At 46.2% G+C, this 21253-nt stretch overlaps 1 protein-coding gene across 2 annotated transcripts in view; it reads left to right on the forward strand.

Annotated features, from left to right (window-relative positions):
• LOC308151130 (protein kinase C beta type) overlaps positions 1-21253 on the forward strand; it is a gene marked incomplete at both ends in the record, with an annotated part of 56169 nt that overhangs the window by 22355 nt on the left and 12561 nt on the right. For both annotated transcript variants that reach the window (XM_080523949.1, XM_080523948.1), the window contains 8 exons: positions 85-228; positions 1606-1779; positions 3074-3165; positions 9314-9376; positions 14050-14188; positions 14649-14729; positions 16147-16254; positions 18692-18832. In XM_080523949.1, coding sequence (XP_080380075.1) covers positions 85-228; positions 1606-1779; positions 3074-3165; positions 9314-9376; positions 14050-14188; positions 14649-14729; positions 16147-16254; positions 18692-18832 — 942 coding nt within the window. The remainder of the gene's footprint in view (positions 1-84; positions 229-1605; positions 1780-3073; positions 3166-9313; positions 9377-14049; positions 14189-14648; positions 14730-16146; positions 16255-18691; positions 18833-21253) is intronic.

The following is a 21253-nucleotide window of genomic DNA, read 5'->3' on the forward strand; positions in this document are numbered from 1 at the left end:
GCAATTATGGAAACACACACTCACACAAACACACACAAACACACACTCACCCCCCCTCTCTCCCTTTGCCCCCCCCCCTCTCAGAGGGCTAAGATCGGTCCAGGTAAGAACACGGACGGCTCCTCCTCCAACTCCATCTCCAAGTACGACAGCAACGGCAACCAGGACCGCGTCAAGCTCTCCGACTTCAACTTCATCATGGTGCTGGGGAAGGGCAGCTTCGGCAAGGTAACCCACACTCTCCTCCCTCCAGCTCTCTCACCTCCCTCTCTCCATCCCTCTGTCTCTCCATCTGTCTATTACGGGTGCAACGATTCTCGGTTTTATATCGGATGTAGTTTTTTTCCGGTTTACATTGAAAGTCGGAGGTGGAGTCGGTCTGGAACGCAGTTGCTTCTTGTTTAAATGTTTGTTTGCGGCGAGCGGAGTTGAGAACACGGCAACAGTTTTAGGAAACCCTGGATTGCTACAAATCTGCGTTGTGGAGTCATTCATTTCGGTTTTGGCATCGAATACAGTGACGAGGGAACGGAAACAGTGAACAGAAACGAGCGATGCAAGCATTGCTTCACTCGAGTCGTATATGACAGTTTGGAACAGTTTGTAAATAAATAGTAGCCTTTATTTTCCTCCATACGCACAAAACACGGACCGAAACCGTGACCCAAAAACCGAGGAGGTTCATACCGAACCGTGGGCCAACTGAACCGGTGCACCCCTAGTGTCCATTTATCTATCTATCGATCAATCTGTCTATCCCTCCCACCTCCTCCCTCCCTCCTCCTCTCTCTCCGTCCCCCTGCCCTTGCCCGGGTCTAGAGACGACATTAGCGAAACCGGTCGACTGTTCCATTTACTATTATTACATTGACATGATTAATTTCAAATCCCTCCCTCAAACTCTTCTCCCTAACCCCCCACCCTACCAACCCCCCTCCTCCCCCCTTCCCCTCCCTCCCTCCCTCCCTCCCTCTTCCCGCTCCCCCTCTCTCTCCGCTCCCTCCCTCACTCCGCTCCCTCCCTCTCCCCTCCCTCCCTCTCTCCCCTCTCCCCCCTTCCCCGTTCTCCCTCCGCTCCCTCCCTCCCCCCACTTCCTCCCTCCCTCCCCCCGCTCCCTCTCTCCCTCCCCCCATTTCCTCCCTCCCTCCCCCCCTTCCCTCCCTCCCTCCCTCTCTCCCCTCTCCCTCCCTCTCTCCCCTCTCCCCCCTTCCCCGTTCTCCCTCCGCTCCCTCCCTCCCCCCACTTCCTCTCTCCCCTCTCCCCCCTTCCCCGTTCTCCCTCCGCTCCCTCCCTCCCCCTCTCCCTCCCGCTCTCCCGCCTTCCCTGTTCTCCCTTTCTCCCTCCCTCCCTCTCTCCCCACTTCCTCTCTCCCTCCCTCCCTCCCTCTCTCCCCTCTCCCTCCCTCTCTCCCCCCTTCCCCGTTCTCCCTCCCTCCCTCCCTCCGCTCCCTCCCTCTCCCCTCCCCCCTTCCCCGTTCTCCCTCCCTCCCCCCACTTCCTCTCTCCCTCCCCCGCTCCCTCTCTCCCTCCCTCCCCCCACTTCCTCTCTCCCTCCCTCCCTCCCTCTCTCCCCTTCTCCCTCCCTCCCTCCCTCCCCCCTCCTCAGGTGATGTTGGCGGAGCGTAAGGGGGCAGAGGAGCTGTACGCCATCAAGATCCTGAAGAAGGACGTGGTGATCCAGGACGATGACGTGGAGTGCACCATGGTGGAGAAGAGGGTCCTGGCGCTGTCCGGGAAGCCCCCCTTCCTCACCGCCCTGCACTCCTGCTTCCAGACCATGGTACGCACACACACACACACACATGCGCACACACACACACACACACACACACACACACACACACACACACACACACTGTACACCAGGGGTGCCCAGACTTTTTTGACCCAAGATCTACTTTTCAAGTAGCCAGTCTGCCAAGTTCTACCAGTCTAGTTTCAACATCGCCATCGTACACGCACGTACTACAAACACACACACACACACACACACACACACACAGTTCCCAGCCTGCATAGTAAACTCACAACACACTTTCTCTCTCTCTGTCACACAGCCACACAAACCCTCCCTCTTTGATACTCTCGCTCACACAGACACACACACACACACACACACACACTTGCCAGTCTGCATAGGGAGCCATAGCACACGAACCCCGCCCCCCCCCCCCCCTCTCTCTCTCTCTCTCTCTCTCTATCTCTCTCACACACACACACTCACTCACTTTCTCTCACTCACACACAGACAGTTGCCAGTCTGCAGTGCCATAGCCAACTACTGATCCTACAAACAGAAAAGTAAACCAGATACAAAACAGGTAGTTCCCTAGTTCCCTAAGTTTTTCACAATTTCACCGCCTTTGAATGACTTCTTAGAAGCTATCTTAGAAGCTTCTAAGAAGCTCTCGTTGCAGCCTTACCCTGAAAATTAGTTTTCACTCTTTCCCTTTTTCAAAATAGCTATCGTAGATTTGCATATCAGACAGACGCACTTCCGATATGACACCGTGAAAAAAAAGTCCTCCTCCCATTCTGGATGGAAGTTGTACGTTATTGTACGTTGGTCCAGCTTCCCCACTAATTTGTATACCCTTTCTTTAGTATTATATAGTAAACAGTAGATGGATAGTTGGAAGTCTAACTAGGTAATTAGCTCGCCGGTATTTTGTAGTCGCCGCAGTTGACCGTGCGTGCGTGTTGAACCGTGTCTTAGGTGTTAGGTGAAAAGATGAGATCTCAGACTGGCTTACCTGTACACAAAGGCCATAGTGAGGATGGCAAACTTATTATTATTATTATTATTTTATTTTTTTACGTATTGGTCACCCCTGCACACACACGGACACACACACACTGGCACATGCAAACACAGTCACACATACACACACACACAAACACAGACACATGTACACACATGGAGTTGAACTTCACCACCCAGGATTACTGATCACACACGTTTTCTCTTCTTCTTCTTCCCCTCTCTGTCTCTCTCTCTCTCTCTCTCTCTCTCTCTCTCTCTCTCTCTCTCTCTCTCTCTCTCTCTCTCTCTCTCTCTCTCTCTCTCTCTCTAGGACCGGTTATACTTTGTGATGGAGTATATCAATGGTGGAGACCTCATGTATCAGATTCAACAGGTCGGCAAATTCAAGGAGCCCCATGCTGTGTGAGTACACACACACACTCACATACACACACACACACACACACACACACACACACACACACTAACGTTATACATTTTCATAATAATATCAGTTTGGCAGAGCCTTTTGCCTATATTTTGTTAATAGCAAAACATATCTAATATGGTTAATGTTATGTATTGAAGTGTAATTTTGAGCTATGTGGACCACCGTAGTGAGAGTGATAAAAAGCGGATAGGTAAATGCTGAAGGGTTTATGCCTGTATACCTGCGATGTGTTCAGTAAAGCTACTACGGATATAATCAAAGTGTTTCGCCGCCTCTGCCTCCATTCTTGATCGGGAATTATCGATGTTATTGTCTACATACATAACAGTTAATCTGACTCCAGAGTAATTATCACCATGTGTAGAGAGTTGTTGAGTCTGCGCTGATTTAGTGAGAGAAAGTTGAAATAGAATGAATCTATGGCTGTGTTCGGAATAGCGTACTAGCATACTGCATACTAGCATACTCAATGAGTATATACTGCATACTACCTACTAAATTCACAATCATAGTATAGTAGTATCCGAAAACCAGCCGACCATTATGCATACTCCATACTGCCTCCCAGAATGCCTCCCAGAATGCATTTCGCCGGGAGCGGCGAATTTAAACCTCCATTTTAAACCTCCATTAGCTAAAATATGTAATTTTGGCTTTACAAGTGTTAACATGTCATTTTATGAAGTTTTAATATGTTTTCAGGCGAGAAAGTAACCACATATATTCCCAAAATGTGTCCAGTTTACCAAAATAACCCATTTATATATCTGATCTGACGATTTTTTTCGTCTTCTGTTCGCTAGCTGTGTTCGTAAATTTGCCCTGGAAATATGATCAGCACTCATGGAATGCCTCTTGTCCAATCAAATTACCTGGTCCCTTTATGACGTTGCACCCAGTGTGCGCTCCGGCGCTCTCAGAGCGATTTTAACTTCTCCCTTCATCCAGGACACCTTGTGCATAGTCTACCCACAAATAGAGTGCTTATATAATAAAGTTCCATGATTAAGAGTGCTCCAGGCACAGGCATATGGATGCTTAGGGTCATGGTCCTCTTGCTCACGGCCATACTAGCCTGAATGGATCAGGTTACTGTATAGTTGTGCAAAGAGTAGGGTAAAGTGTAGTGGAGTTTTGACAGTTAGTTTTAGTTTAGAAAGATCAGTTAGGCAGGGTTGTCCGTTGTCCAGTCTGCTGTATAGCATTACAGCAGAGCCACTGGCGACGATGTTAAAATCAGACAAACACATTCAGGGTATACATATTCCAGGGGGTGGGAGGAGTTTAATACATCAGTATGCAGACGACACAAACATAACAGTTAGGGACGTAGATAGTGTGAAGAGAGTAGTCAAGTTATTAGAAGTATATGGGAAAGCATCAGGGGCCAAAATGAATGTAGAGAAGTCAGAAATACTGTGTGTAGGGAGTGTAGACATGAGTGAATGCGATTTACCTTTGAAAGTGGCAAAAGGAATGATAAAAGTGCTAGGAGTGAATGTGGGTGTGAATGAAAAAGAAGCAAGGGATGTAACATGGACAGGGATTTTGAACAGGGTGAAACAAACACTGAATTTATGGAGAAGGAGAAAACTGAAACTAAGGGGGAAGGTGACGGTAATAAACTGCCTGATCCTATCAAAGGTGAATCATGTTTTAAGCACATTAGATTTACTTTTGTGGGTCACGAAAGAATTGAATGGGGTGATAAATAGTTTTTTGTGGGATAGCAAGCAGGCACTAATTAGGCACAGGGTGTTAATACATAGTTATAAGAATGGGGGGTTAAAATTGATAGATATAGAGGTGAAGAAAAGGGCACTTAGGGTCAAAATTGTGAAAAAGTTTTTGTATGGTAGGGTTGAATATTGTTGGATGGGTGTGGTGTGAATGGTCTTTTAATGGTTTTTAATAAACCACGGTATGAGGGAATGTCACTGTTTTATAGAGAGGTGTATGAGGCATGGGGGAAATATTTAGAGCAGGTAAGGTACAAGTGTGTAGGGAAAGATGAGGTTTTAAATCAGCCCATCTTTTTTAACCCCAAGATAAAATATAATAGCAAAATGATAGTTAGTAAGCACTTTGAACAGGCAGGGTTTAGACAGTTAAAACATTTAGGGCCCTATTATGCACTTCATAAGTCTTAAGCAATAAGACGAGGCGGTAGATCTAAACTTAAGACGTGGAGGCGTGGTCAAGGCCACTTTGCTATTATGCGTGCGGTAGTGGGCGCCTAAAACCCGGCGCTAAGCAAAGAAATTAGTCATGGGTGTGTTTTGGGCGTCTTCTCAATCAACCCAATCAGCGTGCCAGGTGCCATTCCCTTTAAGAACCGGCTGCGTTGAGTCATTAGCGCTATACTATTATGGAAGTCCTAAGAAGGAGGTCAGCGCGCTTCTCTGCAGAAGAAAGTAACAAGCTCGTGCATGATTATTTTCTGAATAAACACGGCAATACCTCCGCTTGTGAGTTGAGAAGTATTACAGAGGGGTCGCTGGAAGACTGCAGGAATGACAGATGTTGATGTCATTATATTACGCACGGCATGCTCGTACTGTATGTGCACAGTATGCGGAGGCAACATACTGTACAGCGCTGGCCTCTCCCTTCTGAAATAAAGCATTTATACTGTGACCGTAATTGACGTCTTGCCGTGGAGCCACGTGCATGTTCATGTGTGCCCACATGCATGCGCAAACCGCGGAGGCGCGCTCGTGTTTCAAAACGTGCATGAAGTCTAAACTTAAGAACTTTTCAAACCACTTCTTAGCGCTAGGAGCAAAGTCAGATCGCATAATAGCAGGGGCGCCTAGTGCACTTCATTAACATATGAACACTCCCACAATGAGTAATATATGCACTGGAGTATTACGTCTTATGTGTGGGCGCCTATCGACACCTGCATAATAGCAGTAGCGCGTATGAAGCGCATAATAAGGGTGGCGGTAGGTCTTAACCTGGCGGTGCGTCTTAATTAAGACTTAAGACGGCAAGTTAAGAAGTGCATAATAGGGCCCTTAGTGTCAGAGAACAATTTCAAAACAGAGCAGGAGATAAGTGCAGGGAATAAGGGCAGTGAATAGGGATATAAGAATAGGTGGGATTGCAGGAGTGTATAATAGAATTAGGGACAGTATAAGTAGGGAATGGAAAACTTTAATGTTAGGACAGGGAGAGGCAGGTGAGGAAAAAAGGATGGTAGAATTAAGGGTAGAAAGGAAAGGTTTAGAGGTCAAATTTGAGGATGTGAAAACAAAAGGGATATATATGGATTTACTGGGTGATGGGTTGGTGAGGCCAGCGTCAGAGAAGGTGTGGGAAAGGGTTTTTGAAGGTTTTGATGTGGGAAAGGTATGGGCAAATTTGGGTGTGAAATATAATAGCGTAGAATGTGAGCACAATGATTTTAAGATTAGGCACAATAGGGTTTACACAAATGTCGTTTTGCACCAAATGGATAGGAATGTAGGTAGGGTATGTGAAGTATGTAAAGGGAGGGATGAACATTTTGAACACTTTTTTGTTTAATGTCCAAGTTTGTCTGTCTTATTTGTGAAAGTAAAAGGTTTGTTAAATGTACACTGTGGGGTTACCGTCATGAATGAGATTGAATGGAAGGAATTGTTATTGTTTGGGGTGGTGGGAAAAAAGAAAGAAGTGAACGTAGATTTGGTTAATTTTTTGTTGAGTCACGTAAGGTATGCAATTGTATGTAGGAGGAATGTAGCACATTATGAGGGGAAAGTTACCAGGGTGTGGGATTTGTTTGTGTCACTATTTAAAAAGGATGTTAGGTTAGTGCACACACTGGGGAAAGCAGATTTTGGTAAACACTTTGTCAATAATAGCACTTTGGTGACTATTACGGGATCAGGGATGTTAGGTTTTAATATAGAGGATTAGTATCTGTGTTTGGTTTTGAGTCAGTGTTTATGTTTGTTTTGTGATTTTTCTGAGTTGACCAAGGGCTGCCAGGCATAGATAAGACCTGGTATGCTACTTGGTCTCATGTTGGTTTTGTCTATTCTGGTTTAGGTTTAGGGTTTAGGGTTAGGGTTAGGGTTGTGTCTGTCCTACTTTTTGCGCTGTCTGTCATGAATCACCGGTTTTTTATGTGTCGTATCTTTTGCTTTATCATTCTTTATTGTTTTATCATTTCTTTATTTGTTGCAGCATTCTTTATTGTTTCTTTGTTTGGATTATTTTTCGTATGGTTCATTTGTTATGTTGATTTTATGATTTTTCTGATTTGACCAAGGGCTGCCAGGCATAGATAAGACCTGGTATGCTACTTGGTCTTTTTTGTTGTCGTCTTTTGTCTATTCTATGTCTGTCCCACATTTTGTGTTGTGCTGTCTGTCATGTCTCACTGTGTTATTTACGTATCGTATCTGTATGTGTTTGTGAATAATGTAAATAACCGACTGAAAAAATTATCTGTGAAATTTATTTTTGATAAAAAAAATAAAAATACGCCCGATCTCGTCCGACCTCGGAAGCTAAGCAGGGTTGGGCCGTGTTAGTACCTGGATGGGAGACCGCCTGGGAATACGCGGGGCTGTAAGCTTTTCGTTCCTCCGTGTTACCGAGGAGAGGCGCGTGCAGCGGCTGAGGAGAGTGCACTCTTTCCGGATAGACATTTATTCATGCTCTCGGGGTTTGAAACATAACTTCCTGGGGTGCCAGTGGGTTGGTTGATGGCTCAAAATGACCGTATAGCGATGGTGGAGTTAGCAAAGTAGTATTGTGTTTTTACCATCTTCCTAGCCGGTGTTATTCACGGACAAATACGGTGCCCGGGGCACACTCTTTGCGGGTTAATAACGTCGCTTTACCGGGGCTTACAGTGAAAATTCAAATGTGTCCGGACAGGGGAGAGGGGCGGGATCTTAAATCACTTTGAATGGAGTCGATTGGAGACCCCCATCGATGTCGACACTGCTCGGAGTGAATTTAAGCATTTGACGCATGTTGAACTCCCTGTTCATTGAGTTAGAGTTAGTTCATTGAGTTAGTTAATGAGATTTCATGCATTTCAAGTGGCATATTTGTAATCATGACGATGTAGTCATGTCTAAGAATGCATTTCACCATGTTAATGTTAATTATTGTTAATACATGTTAATTCCCAGTACAGTATAGTGAAAATACCACCGCTCATCCGTGATCAGACTTAGCTGGGGTGCTGCAGCTGAAGAGTATCAAATAGAGTGCAAAAAAGCAGCATCTGCACGCTCAAATATGTGCAAAAAACGATGTTTATTGCAAGCTTTCGGTCCCCAGGCTATCGGACAATGTAAACAAAAGCTGTATGACAAGTTTGTATGACGCAGTTTGACGAGGCTGAAAGCGCACAGGGTTGCCAGATGGGATTGACAATTTACAGCCTAAACTTTCTATAACCTCAAAATCAAGTAGCCCATTCGGCGGTAACCCGCCCCATCTGGCAACCCTGGACGCAACTCTGCAACTCTGGACACGAAATGCATTTTGGGAAATAGGAGCCGAGCTAGTGTCCATCAAAACCGACATAAATTTTACCGGAAATAACTGCTTGCCTACTAAATTTCTCGCATACTCAAATCTCGCATACTTTACAGTTCGAACGTACTACATACTCAAAATCTACGTCATATCTAGTATGAGTAGTATGCTAGTACGCTATTCCGAACACAGCCTATGTAATAATACTCTATACTTACCCATCTATTACCAGGCAGATACTTCATAGAGAAATGTTACATTCTAATAGAGGGAGAGGGAGGGAGGGAGGGAGGTAGGGAGAGGGAGGCAGGGAGGGAGGGAGGTAGGGAGAGAGACACAAGTCATTAAAAACCACGCTCCTCACAACACGATGAGAGCCTCACAACAGGACACAGGACAGAGACAGGACGCTTTACCCGACCTCTGCTTTTTATATCGCCCTAAAAACCACAGGGTCTAAATGAGGAGCTGCTGATAAGGAGACCACCAACCACCTGCATCTTATTACATACAGACTGATGACATCACAGCCTCCGGGGAGGGGGTAGAAGGAGACACACACATGCTACTGTACGTTCATATGCTAAGTGTGTGTGTGTGTGTGTGTGTGTGTGTGTGTGTGTGTGTGGACAGGTTCTATGCTGCTGAGATCGCCATTGGCCTGTTCTTCCTCCATTCCAAGGGAATCGTTTACCGGTGAGTGTGTGTGTGTGTGTGTGTGTGTGTGTGTGTGTGTGTGTGTGTGTGTGTGTGTGCGCGCGCGCGTGTCTGGGCGTCTGTGTGTGTGTGTGTGTGTGCGTCTGGGCATCTGTGTGTGTGTGTGTGTGTGTGTGTGTGTGTGTGTGTGTTAACCTATGTGTGTGTGTGTGAGTGTGATAACCTGTGTGTGTGTGCGTGTATTAACCGATGTGTGTTAACCTGTCTGTGTGTGTGTGTGTGTGTGCGTGTGTGTGTGTGTGGTAACCTATATGTGTTAACCTGTGTGTGTGTGTGTGTGTGTGTGTGTGTTAACCTATGTGTGTGTGTGTTAACCCTATGTGTGTGTGTGTGTTAACCTATCTGTGTTAACCTGTGTGTGTGTGTGTGTGTGTGTGTGTGTGTGTGTGTGTGTGTGTGTGTGTGTGTGTGTGTGTGTTAACTAGGGCTGCACGATTAATCGATTTTAAATCGAAATCGCGATTTGAGATGATGCGATTAGCAAATCGCAAAGCCTGCGATTTGGGATACATTATACAGCGCGTCGGATTCAAAGTCAATGAACGCACACACCCAAGAACAACAACAATGCACGTGAAACGCCCACGTGTGAATCTGTGAAGACGTTTCAGTAGCTAGCAACATTAATGGTGTGGATAAATCGCTTCAAAAACAGCACTTCTGTTGTATGGAAGTATTTCGGGTTTAGGACGACAGATGTGCAACAACAGCAGGTGTTGCGCACAACCTGTCGTGGAACAATCGCTACATCCAGAGGCAACACCGCAAACCTGTATCAGCACTTGAAAAAGTACCACAGGCAGCTCTATGACGAGTGTACGGTCAGAAACGGAGAGTTAAGTGAAAGTCCCGTAGCCCAGTCTAACGTTAAGCAACCTAGTGTTTTAGAGTCGTTTGCGTCTGTTACGCCGTATGAAAAGGGCTCACGAAGGCACCGTGAAATAACCAATTCCATCATGCACTACCTCGCTAAAGACATGGGGCCCTATTATGCACTTCATAAGTCTTAAGCAATAAGACGAGGCGGTAGATCTAAACTTAAGACGTGGAGGCGTGGTCAAGGCCACTTTGCTATTATGCGTGCGGTAGTGGGCGCCTAAGACCCGGCGCTAAGCCCAGAAATTAGTCATGGGTGTGTTTTGGGCGTCTTCTCAATCAACCAAATCAGCGTGCCAGGTGCCATTCCCTTTAAGAACCGGCTGCGTTAAGTCATAAGCGCTATGCTATTATGCAGTTCATAGGCGCTAGACTTCAAGCACGTTTTGAAACACGAGCGCGCCTCCGCGGTTTGCGCATGCGCGCCGACCGACTAGCGCCTAAGAACTTTTCAAACCACTTCTTAGCGCTAGGCGCAAGGTCAGATCGCATAATAGCAGGGGCGCCTAGCGCACTTCATTAACATATGAACACTCCCACAATGAGTAATATATGCACGGGAGTCTTACGTCTTATGTGTGGGCGCCTAGCGACACCTGCATAATAGCAGTAGCGCGTATGAAGCGCATAATAAGGGTGGCGGTAGGTCTTAACCTGGCGGTGCGTCTTAATTAAGACTTAAGACGGCAAGTTAAGAAGTGCATAATAGGGCCCATGGTGTCTATTAACACTGTGAGCAACGAAGGGTTTAAAAAAAACTCATCCAAACGCTGGATAAAAGATATGCGGTTCCCTCCCGCATGTACTTTAGTCATGTGGCCATCCCGGAAACGTATGCGGAATGTAGGAAGATACTTGAGTTGAGACGGAGCTGAAAAATGTCTAGTACTATGCAACAACCGATCTGTCGGGCAGGACGACCGAGCCGTATCTCAGTCTCACCGTGCACTTCATACATTACGACTTTGAGTTGAAGAGTTGCCTGCAAACGGTATACTTTCCTGCTTTGTCTATTTCAATGTTTACAGAAAGGACCTATTATTCTTTACTGGACATTTTTATTATCACTTTATTTAACTTGATTGCAGTATGTGCAATATTTAGATGCTGCTCCTGAGCCATAATTGAATAACCTTGTTTGTAGTAAGGTCCTATCTTATTTTCATATTGGAATTGTTAAAACATGTGGACACTTGTTGAGAGAAACAAAATCACAGCTGTTTAAAAAACCCATAAAATAAATATGTTGTTCCAATTCATATCTTTTAAGTTCTCATCCTTGCATTAGAATTAGAGCAGTTAACAGTTTGATGGTATCATGTGGTAATGCTCTCTGAAATTAGTCCATGATAGAAGGTGATAGACAGATTCATCCAATGCAAAGTATTTTTGAAAGTGCCCGCCCTTTTCCAAACAGCTTCCAATGAAGCTTTCCTAGATGGTTGTGTGAAACAAACCATCTGAGTCAGGTTAGTAATGCCCCATCACATGTTTTAAATCTATTACACTGTGAATCTTAAACTGAAGCTTGACTTTAAAGCAACCCAACGTAAGTTTAATGTAGTTCTTTCACTCGTAACTCGGGCTGTGGGGCTGCTAGAGACGGGAGCCAATGTGTGCTCCTAAGTCCCCTGAAGACGTACAAACAAACTGCACGTTGATACAACCTTCCTAGCCGGAGATATGGCCGCACTTTACAAAAACCTCTTTAAAAAAAATGTAATCGCAAATTAAATCGCAATCGCAATATCTGTCAGAATAATCGCAATTAGATTTTTTTCCCCAAATCGTGCAGCCCTAGTGTTAACCTATGTGTGTGTGTGTGTGTGTGTGTGTGTGTGTGTGTGTGTGTGTGTGTGTGTGTGTGTGTGCGTGTGTGTGTGTGTGTGTGTTAACCCCTATGTGTGTGTATGTGTGTGTGTGTGTGTGTGTGTGTTTTTTAGCCTATGTATATGTGTGTGTGTGTGTGTGTGTGTGTGTGTGTGTGTGTGTTAACCTATGTGTGTGTGTGTGTGTGTGTGTGTGTGTGTGTGTTAACCTATGTGCGTGTGTGTGTGTGTGCGTCTGGGCGTCTGTGTGTGTGTGTGTGTGTGTGTGTGTGTGTGTGTGTGTGTGTGTATTAACCTGTGTGTGTGTGTGTGTGTGTGGTAACCTATGTGTGTTAACCTGTCTGTGTGTGTGTGTGTGTGTGTGTGTGTGTTAACCTATGTGTGTGTGTTAACCCTATGTGTGTGTGTGTGTGTGTTAACCTAGGTGTGTTAACCTGTCTGTGTGTGTGTGTGTGTGTGTGTGTGTGTGTGTGTTAACCTATGTGTGTGTGTGTGTGTGTGTGTTAACCCTATGTGTGTGTGTTAACCTATGTGTGTGTGTGTGTTAGGGGTGCAACGGTTCTCGGTTTTTTTACGGACGGTACGGTTTGCGTTCCACGGCTCAATTCACTAGTGAACCGTGACGGTTTCCGTTTTTTTTTTTTTTGTTTTTTTTTTTTTACCTTTAGTTTACCAGGAAGTCACATTGAGATTAAAACCTCTTTTACAAGAGAGACCTGGCCAAGACAGGGTCAAAATAGTAGCTTAAAAAAACAGTTCAGATAACAAGACAGGACATAAGACAGTGGCAACAATACAATAGACAAACAATGGTAGGGGTATTTACAAGGTGATTAAAACATTGAGAAGTCTAACCAAAGCAGGTACAGCGAGCGGTGACCACATCCTTTAATCTACGCTTGAAGATACTTATGGAAATAAGGGCCTCTAATTTAAAAGTAGTCTGTAGGTCATTCCAAGACCAAGGGCCATAATAAGACAAGCTTGCCCTTCCAACATTGTTCATGATAAGTGGCACCTTGTATTGTAGCCATCTACGAGACCTGAGACCCGAGCCACTCTGTATAGGGATGAACTTCAGGCCCAGATAATTCGGTAAGAAGCCAGAGATGATTTTAAACACAAGAGTGTACCAGTGTTGGAGCCTTCTGACAGAAAGAGATGGCCATCCAACCAGACTATACAGTGTACAGTGATGGGTCCTGAAGGCACTATTGGTGATGTATCTTAGAACCGAATGATACAGGGGGTCTAGCTTGGATAAAGTGGACAGAGAAGCAAACCTATATACTGTATCACCATAATCCAATTGTGAAAGGAAAAGGGCGGAGACAAGACGTTTTCTGGAAGCCAAGGAAAAGCAAGATTTAAATATATACAGGAAGCCCACTGTACGCTTAAGCTTTATGGCGAGAAGATCAATTTGGCCGCGTTCGTAAATTAGCTCTGAGAGCGCCGGAGCGTCCACGTGAATGCCTCGAACGCGGCCTTTGGTCAGAGGTCGAGTTGGTCTGGAACGTTTGTTTCTGAACCGAACCGTACCGAAAACCGTGACCCAAAATACCGAACCGTACCGAACCGTGGGCCAACTGAACCGTTGCACCCCTAGTGTGTGTGTGTGTGTGTGTGTTAACCTGTGTGTGTGTGTGTGTGTGTGTGTGTGTGTCTGTGTGTGTGTGTGTGTGTGTGTGTGTGTGTTAACCTATGTGTGTGTGTGTGTGTTAACCTATGTGTGTGTGTGTGTGTGTGTTAACCTATGTGTGTGTGTGTGTGTGTGTGTGTTAACCTATGTGTGTGTGTGTGTGTGTGTGTGTGTGTGTGTGTGTGTGTTAACCTATGTGTGTGTGTGTTAACCTGTGTGTGTGTGTGTGTGTGTGTGTGTCTGTGTGTGTGTGTGTGTGTCTGTGTGTGTGTGTGTTAACCTATGTGTGTGTGTCTCCTCCTCAGAGACCTGAAGCTGGACAACGTGATGTTGGACTCTGAGGGTCACATCAAGATTGCTGACTTCGGCATGTGTAAGGAGAACATGTTTGACGGGGTCACCACCAAGACCTTCTGTGGCACGCCCGACTACATCGCTCCAGAGGTGTGTGTGTGTGTGTGTGTGTGTGTGTTTACTAATGTACTGTATATCAGAAGGCACATTATATAACCCTCTCCTCCTCTCTCCATCCCTCTCTCCTCTCCTCCTCTCCTCCTCTCTCCATCCCTCTATCCTCTTATCCTCTCATCCTCTCCATCCCTCTCTCCTCTCACCCTCTCCTCCTCTCTCCATCCCTCTCTCCTCTCCCCCTCTCCTCCTCTCTCCTCTCCTCCTCTCTCCATCCCTCTCTCTTCTCCTCTCTCCATCCCTCTCTCCCCTCCTCCTCTCTCCTCTCCTCTCTCCATCCCTCTCTCCTCTCCTCCTCTCTCCATCCCTCTCTCCTCTCCTCCTCTCTCCATCCCTCTCTCCTCTCCTCCTCTCTCCATCCCTCTCTCCTCTCCTCCTCTCTCCATCCCTCTCTCCTCTCCTCCTCTCTCCATCCCTCTCTCCTCTCCTCCTCTAGATCATTGCCTACCAGCCGTACGGGAGATCAGTGGATTGGTGGGCCTTTGGAGTGCTGCTGTATGAGATGCTGGCGGGACAGGTGTGTGTGTGTGTGTGTGTGTGTGTGTGTGTGTGTGTGTGTGTGTGTGTGTGTGAAATGAGTGAATTGGGTTCAGCTTGACTTTCACTTTCACTCTCACGGCTCTCTTCTGTGAAGTCATGTGATACGTCAGCAATGTGTGCGCCTGAGCTCTTTTTGTCCCTCCTCAGCCACCGTAGCTCTGTTTGTCCCTCCTCAGCCTCTGTGGCTCTGTTTGTCCCTCCTCAGCCTCTGTAGCTCTGTTTGTCCCTCCTCAGCCACCGTAGCTCTGTTTGTCCCTCCTCAGCCACCGTAGCTCTGTTTGTCCCTCCTCAGCCTCTGTAGCTCTGTTTGTCCCTCCTCAGCCTCTGTAGCTCTGTTTGTCCCTCCTCAGCCTCTGTAGCTCTGTTTGTCCCTCCTCAGCCACCGTAGCTCTGTTTGTCCCTCCTCAGCCACCGTAGCTCTGTTTGTCCCTCCTCAGCCTCTGTAGCTCTGTTTGTCCCTCCTCAGCCTCTGTAGCTCTGTTTGTCCCTCCTCAGCCTCTGTAGCTCTGTTTGTCCCTCCTCAGCCTCTGTAGCTCTGTTTGTCCCTCCTCAGCCTCTGTAGCTCTGTTTGTCCCTCCTCAGCCACCGTAGCTCTGTTTGTCCCTCCTCAGCCTCTGTAGCTCTGTTTGTCCCTCCTCAGCCTCTGTAGCTCTGTTTGTCCCTCCTCAGCCTCTGTAGCTCTGTTTGTCCCTCCTCAGCCTCTGTAGCTCTGTTTGTCCCTCCTCAGCCACCGTAGCTCTGTTTGTCCCTCCTCAGCCTCTGTAGCTCTGTTTGTCCCTCCTCAGCCTCTGTAGCTCTGTTTGTCCCTCCTCAGCCTCTGTAGCTCTGTTTGTCCCTCCTCAGCCTCTGTAGCTCTGTTTGTCCCTCCTCAGCCACCGTAGCTCTGTTTGTCCCTCCTCAGCCTCTGTAGCTCTGTTTGTCCCTCCTCAGCCACCGTAGCTCTGTTTGTCCCTCCTCAGCCTCTGTAGCTCTGTTTGTCCCTCCTCAGCCTCTGTAGCTCTGTTTGTCCCTCCTCAGCCTCTGTAGCTCTGTTTGTCCCTCCTCAGCCTCTGTAGCTCTGTTTGTCCCTCCTCAGCCACCGTAGCTCTGTTTGTCCCTCCTCAGCCACCGTAGCTCTGTTTGTCCCTCCTCAGCCACCGTAGCTCTGTTTGTCCCTCCTCAGCCTCTGTAGCTCTGTTTGTCCCTCCTCAGCCACCGTAGCTCTGTTTGTCCCTCCTCAGCCTCTGTAGCTCTGTTTGTCCCTCCTCAGCCTCTGTAGCTCTGTTTGTCCCTCCTCAGCCTCTGTAGCTCTGTTTGTCCCTCCTCAGCCTCTGTAGCTCTGTTTGTCCCTCCTCAGCCTCTGTAGCTCTGTTTGTCCCTCCTCAGCCTCTGTAGCTCTGTTTGTCCCTCCTCAGCCTCCGTTCGACGGGGAGGATGAGGACGAGCTGTTCCAGTCCATCATGGAGCATCACGTCTCCTACCCCAAGTCCATGTCTAAGGAGGCCGTCGCCATCTGCAAAGGGGTGAGTCTACACACACACACACACGCGCGCACAGGCACGCACACACACATACGCATGCACGCACACACATACACACACACACACACACACACACACATGTACATAGGCACACACACATACACATGCACGCACACACATGCACGCACACACATACACACACACACTCACGCACATAGGCACACACACACACACACACAATTACATTCATACACACTCACACACACACACCTGGGTTTCCGTTAACCAGTAATTACCGGTCTTTGTCCGATAAAATCTGTTGAAGTCCGACATATTTAAACCTCTTCGGTCATAATGTCCGGTGAAAATAATTCCCTTTAAGCACAATTTGAATACAATTTGCTAAAATTAATTTGTCACATATTCTGATTCCTTCTACATTAAAAAAGACGAATATATAGGCTATATTTTTTCTTTTATTATTAACGTGTAGACTAGCCTACGCGATGAACAAACAGCGGCAGGGTTGCCAGATGGGATTGACAATTTACAGCCTAACTAGTCCGCTAAATAACCGCTAAACCCAGTAGCCCATTCGGCGGTAACCCGCCCCATCTGGCAACCCTGTCTCTCAACGGCGCGAGTAGTTGTGAGGGAGAAATTCGTCAGTTAATTTAGTTTGATCTAGTCTAAATAAAACCACTGCAGTGACCGGAGTCAAGGTTATTGTTCTGCGTGTTTTGGATGTGCTAGAGCACAGTGAATGACCACCGAGGGCCGTGAGATGCGGCTAGTAAAGGACGCTAGCCATCTCAACCCCGTTCATTGATTGAGCCTGCCGTGCCCGTTCCAGCCCTGAGTCGGGAGATTCAGAGTATAACATCCCCCTGGCTACCTTTTCTACTCCCCCTGGCTACCTCTTCTACTCCGGGAGTTTCCATTGAACTTTCCTCCTCTACATTCGTCCATCTCCATGTGCGCTACTATCGACAACCTGGGCTACTAGTACCATTAGATTAGGATTGATTAGATTAGATTGACAATACCACACTACATTTGAGTTTAGGGATATCAATGTTATATATTTGTGTATGTTTTATCTTTATGTATTAAATGTTATAAAGTTCCACATTTGAGACCTGTCTTCCCCCCACTCAGTTATTCAGTCGGTGTCCATCATTTTAATTCAATTTAGTCTATCTATAGTGTTAGAGTTTAATTTGTGCCACTAAATTGAAATAGTCCACGGGTGTGTATCCCCCCGATACATCCTCCTCATTCTCATACTCCCGAGTCCGAGAAAGTATGATTTGACAGGCAGCTAGACTTAATGCCTTCCCAATCAGCGAGACGTGGTTATAGAAATTACGTTGTTTTATTGATAAAAAGGGTCAAACTGGAAAGAGAATATAGAAAACTTACATTACTGTCGTGAAACTATTTAACACACTTCAGTTAACGTAATGTGGAGTCCGTTCATTGATCGATCGATGCAGTCCGTTCAAATAGCCATCAAAAGCTAAACTAGGCATACTTAAAATTACCAATTACATCCTCAAATCCCATTAATGCAATTGAAATAAACATCTTAGCCTACAGTCGTAATTCAAAGTAGCAAAGGTGACTAGGCCCAGTGTGGCGCGCGTGCAGCCCTGGACAGTAGCGCATGCGAATCATGAAAGCCTATATTATTATATAGTTTGCATCTAATCGTATCGGATGAGAAATAGACATTAAATGGCATATATAGGCTACACAACAGCTAATAACCGCGACAAACACCTATATTATATTTGAATATGATGACCGGAATTTCTCCCGTTTGTCCGACACATTGAAATCTTTCCGGACACTTTGACCGGCACCAATTTTTTCTAACGGAAACCCTGACACACACACACACACACACACACCCTCACATACGCATGCACACACACGTACACACACACAATTACATTCATACACATACACATACACACACCCACACAGACACACACACACACACACACACACACACATACGCATGCACACACGCGCACACACACACACACACACACACACACAGTTACAGGTACACAAACACCTACACACACACACACACACACACACAATTACATTCATACACATACACACACACACCCACACACACACACACACACACACACACACACTCACATACGCATGCACACACACACACACACACACACACACACACACACACACACACACACACACACACACACACACAGTCACAGGTACACAAACACCTACACACACCCACACACACACACACACACAGTTACAGGTACACAAACACCTACACACACACACACACACACACACACACTCACATACGCATGCACACACGCACACATACACGCACACACACATACACACACAGGTACACAGGCACATACACACACACAGACACAGGTACACAAACACACAGTGTAACAGTACCCGTCTCCGTCTCCTGCAGCTGATGACCAAGCACCCAGGGAAGCGTCTGGGCTGCGGGCCAGAGGGCGAGAGGGACATCAAGGAGCACGCCTTCTTCCGCTACATGGACTGGGACAAGCTGGAGAACAAGGAGGTGCAGCCGCCCTTCAAACCCAAAGCAGTATGTTACTTACTTACCTCTGTATACATACATAACCCCTTACACACACACTCCTCCCCCCAACTATCCTGGATAAACCCCAAACCTCACACACCCAAGCCGTCTCCCGAAACCTCACCCTTTCCCCTCTGGGCCGCTCCTTCAAAACCAAACCAGCGAGGATATTACCTCCCCTAACAACGTATTACCTCCCCTAACAACGTATTACCTCCCCTAACAAGATATTACCTCCCCTAACGAGGTATTACCTCCCCTAACGAGGTATTACCTCCCCTAACAAGGTATTACCTCCCCTAACAAGATATTACCTCCCCTAACAAGGTATTACCTCCCCTAACAAGGTATTACCTCCCCTAACAAGGTATTACCTCCCCTAACGAGGTATTACCTCCCCTAACAAGGTATTACCTCCCCTAACAAGGTATTACCTCCCCTAACGAGGTATTACCTCCCCTAACAAGGTATTACCTCCCCTAACGAGGTATTACCTCCCCTAACAAGATATTACCTCCCCTAACAAGATATTACCTCCCCTAACGAGGTATTACCTCCCCTAACAAGATATTACCTCCCCTAACAAGATATTACCTCCCCTAACAAGATATTACCTCCCCTAACAAGATATTACCTCCCCTAACAAGATATTACCTCCCCTAACAAGATATTACCTCCCCTAACAAGATATTACCTCCCCTAACAAGATATTACCTCCCCTAACAAGATATTACCTCCCCTAACAAGATATTACCTCCCCTAACAAGATATTACCTCCCCTAACAAGATATTACCTCCCCTAACAAGATATTACCTCCCCTAACAAGGTATTACCTCCCCTAACAAGGTATTACCTCCCCTAACAAGATATTACCTCCCCTAACAAGATATTACCTCCCCTAACAAGATATTACCTCCCCTAACGAGGTATTACCTCCCCTAACAAGATATTACCTCCCCTAACAAGGTATTACCTCCCCTAACAAGATATTACCTCCCCTAACATGGTATTACCTCCCCTAACAAGGTATTACCTCCCCTAACAAGATATTACCTCCCCTAACAAGGTATTACCTCCCCTAACAAGGTATTACCTCCCCTAACAAGATATTACCTCCCCTAACGAGATATTACCTCCCCTAACAAGATATTACCTCCCCTAACAAGATATTACCTCCCCTAACAAGATATTACCTCCCCTAACAAGGTATTACCTCCCCTAACGAGGTATTACCTCCCCTAACAAGGTATTACCTCCCCTAACAAGATATTACCTCCCCTAACAAGATATTACCTCCCCTAACGAGGTATTACCTCCCCTAACAAGGTATTACCTCCCCTAACAAGATATTACCTCCCCTAACAAGATATTACCTCCCCTAACAAGGTATTACCTCCCCTAACAAGATATTACCTCCCCTAACAAGGTATTACCTCCCCTAACAAGGTATTACCTCCCCTAACAAGATATTACCTCCCCTAACAAGATATTACCTCCCCTAACAAGGTATTACCTCCCCTAACAAGATATTACCTCCCCTAACGAGGTATTACCTCCCCTAACAAGATATTACCTCCCCTAACAAGATATTACCTCCCCTAACAAGGTATTACCTCCCCTAACAAGATATTACCTCCCCTAACAAGGTATTACCTCCCCTAACAAGATATTACCTCCCCTAACAAGATATTACCTCCCCTAACAAGGTATTACCTCCCCTAACAAGATATTACCTCCCCTAACAAGGTATTACCTCCCCTAACGAGGTATTACCTCCCCTAACAAGGTATTACCTCCCCTAACAAGGTATTACCTCCCCTAACAAGATATTACCTCCCCTAACATGGTATTACCTCCCCTAACAAGGTATTACCTCCCCTAACAAGATATTACCTCCCCTAACAAGATATTACCTCCCCTAACAAGATATTACCTCCCCTAACAAGGTATTACCTCCCCTAACAAGATATTACCTCCCCTAACAAGGTATTACCTCCCCTAACAAGGTATTACCTCCCCTAACAAGATATTACCTCCCCTAACATGGTATTACCTCCCCTAACAAGGTATTACCTCCCCTAACAAGATATTACCTCCCCTAACAAGATATTACCTCCCCTAACAAGATATTACCTCCCCTAACAAGATATTACCTCCCCTAACAAGATATTACCTCCCCTAACAAGGTATTACCTCCCCTAACGAGGTATTACCTCCCCTAACAAGATATTACCTCCCCTAACAAGGTATTACCTCCCCTAACGAGGTATTACCTCCCCTAACAAGATATTACCTCCCCTAACAAGATATTACCTCCCCTAACGAGGTATTACCTCCCCTAACAAGATATTACCTCCCCTAACAAGGTATTACCTCCCCTAACGAGATATTACCTCCCCTAACGAGGTATTACCTCCCCTAACAAG

Source organism: Nansenia antarctica (genome assembly GCF_963989245.1).
Source record: "Nansenia antarctica genome assembly, chromosome: 2".
In the NCBI taxonomy this organism is placed as follows: Eukaryota; Metazoa; Chordata; class Actinopteri; order Argentiniformes; family Microstomatidae; genus Nansenia; species Nansenia antarctica.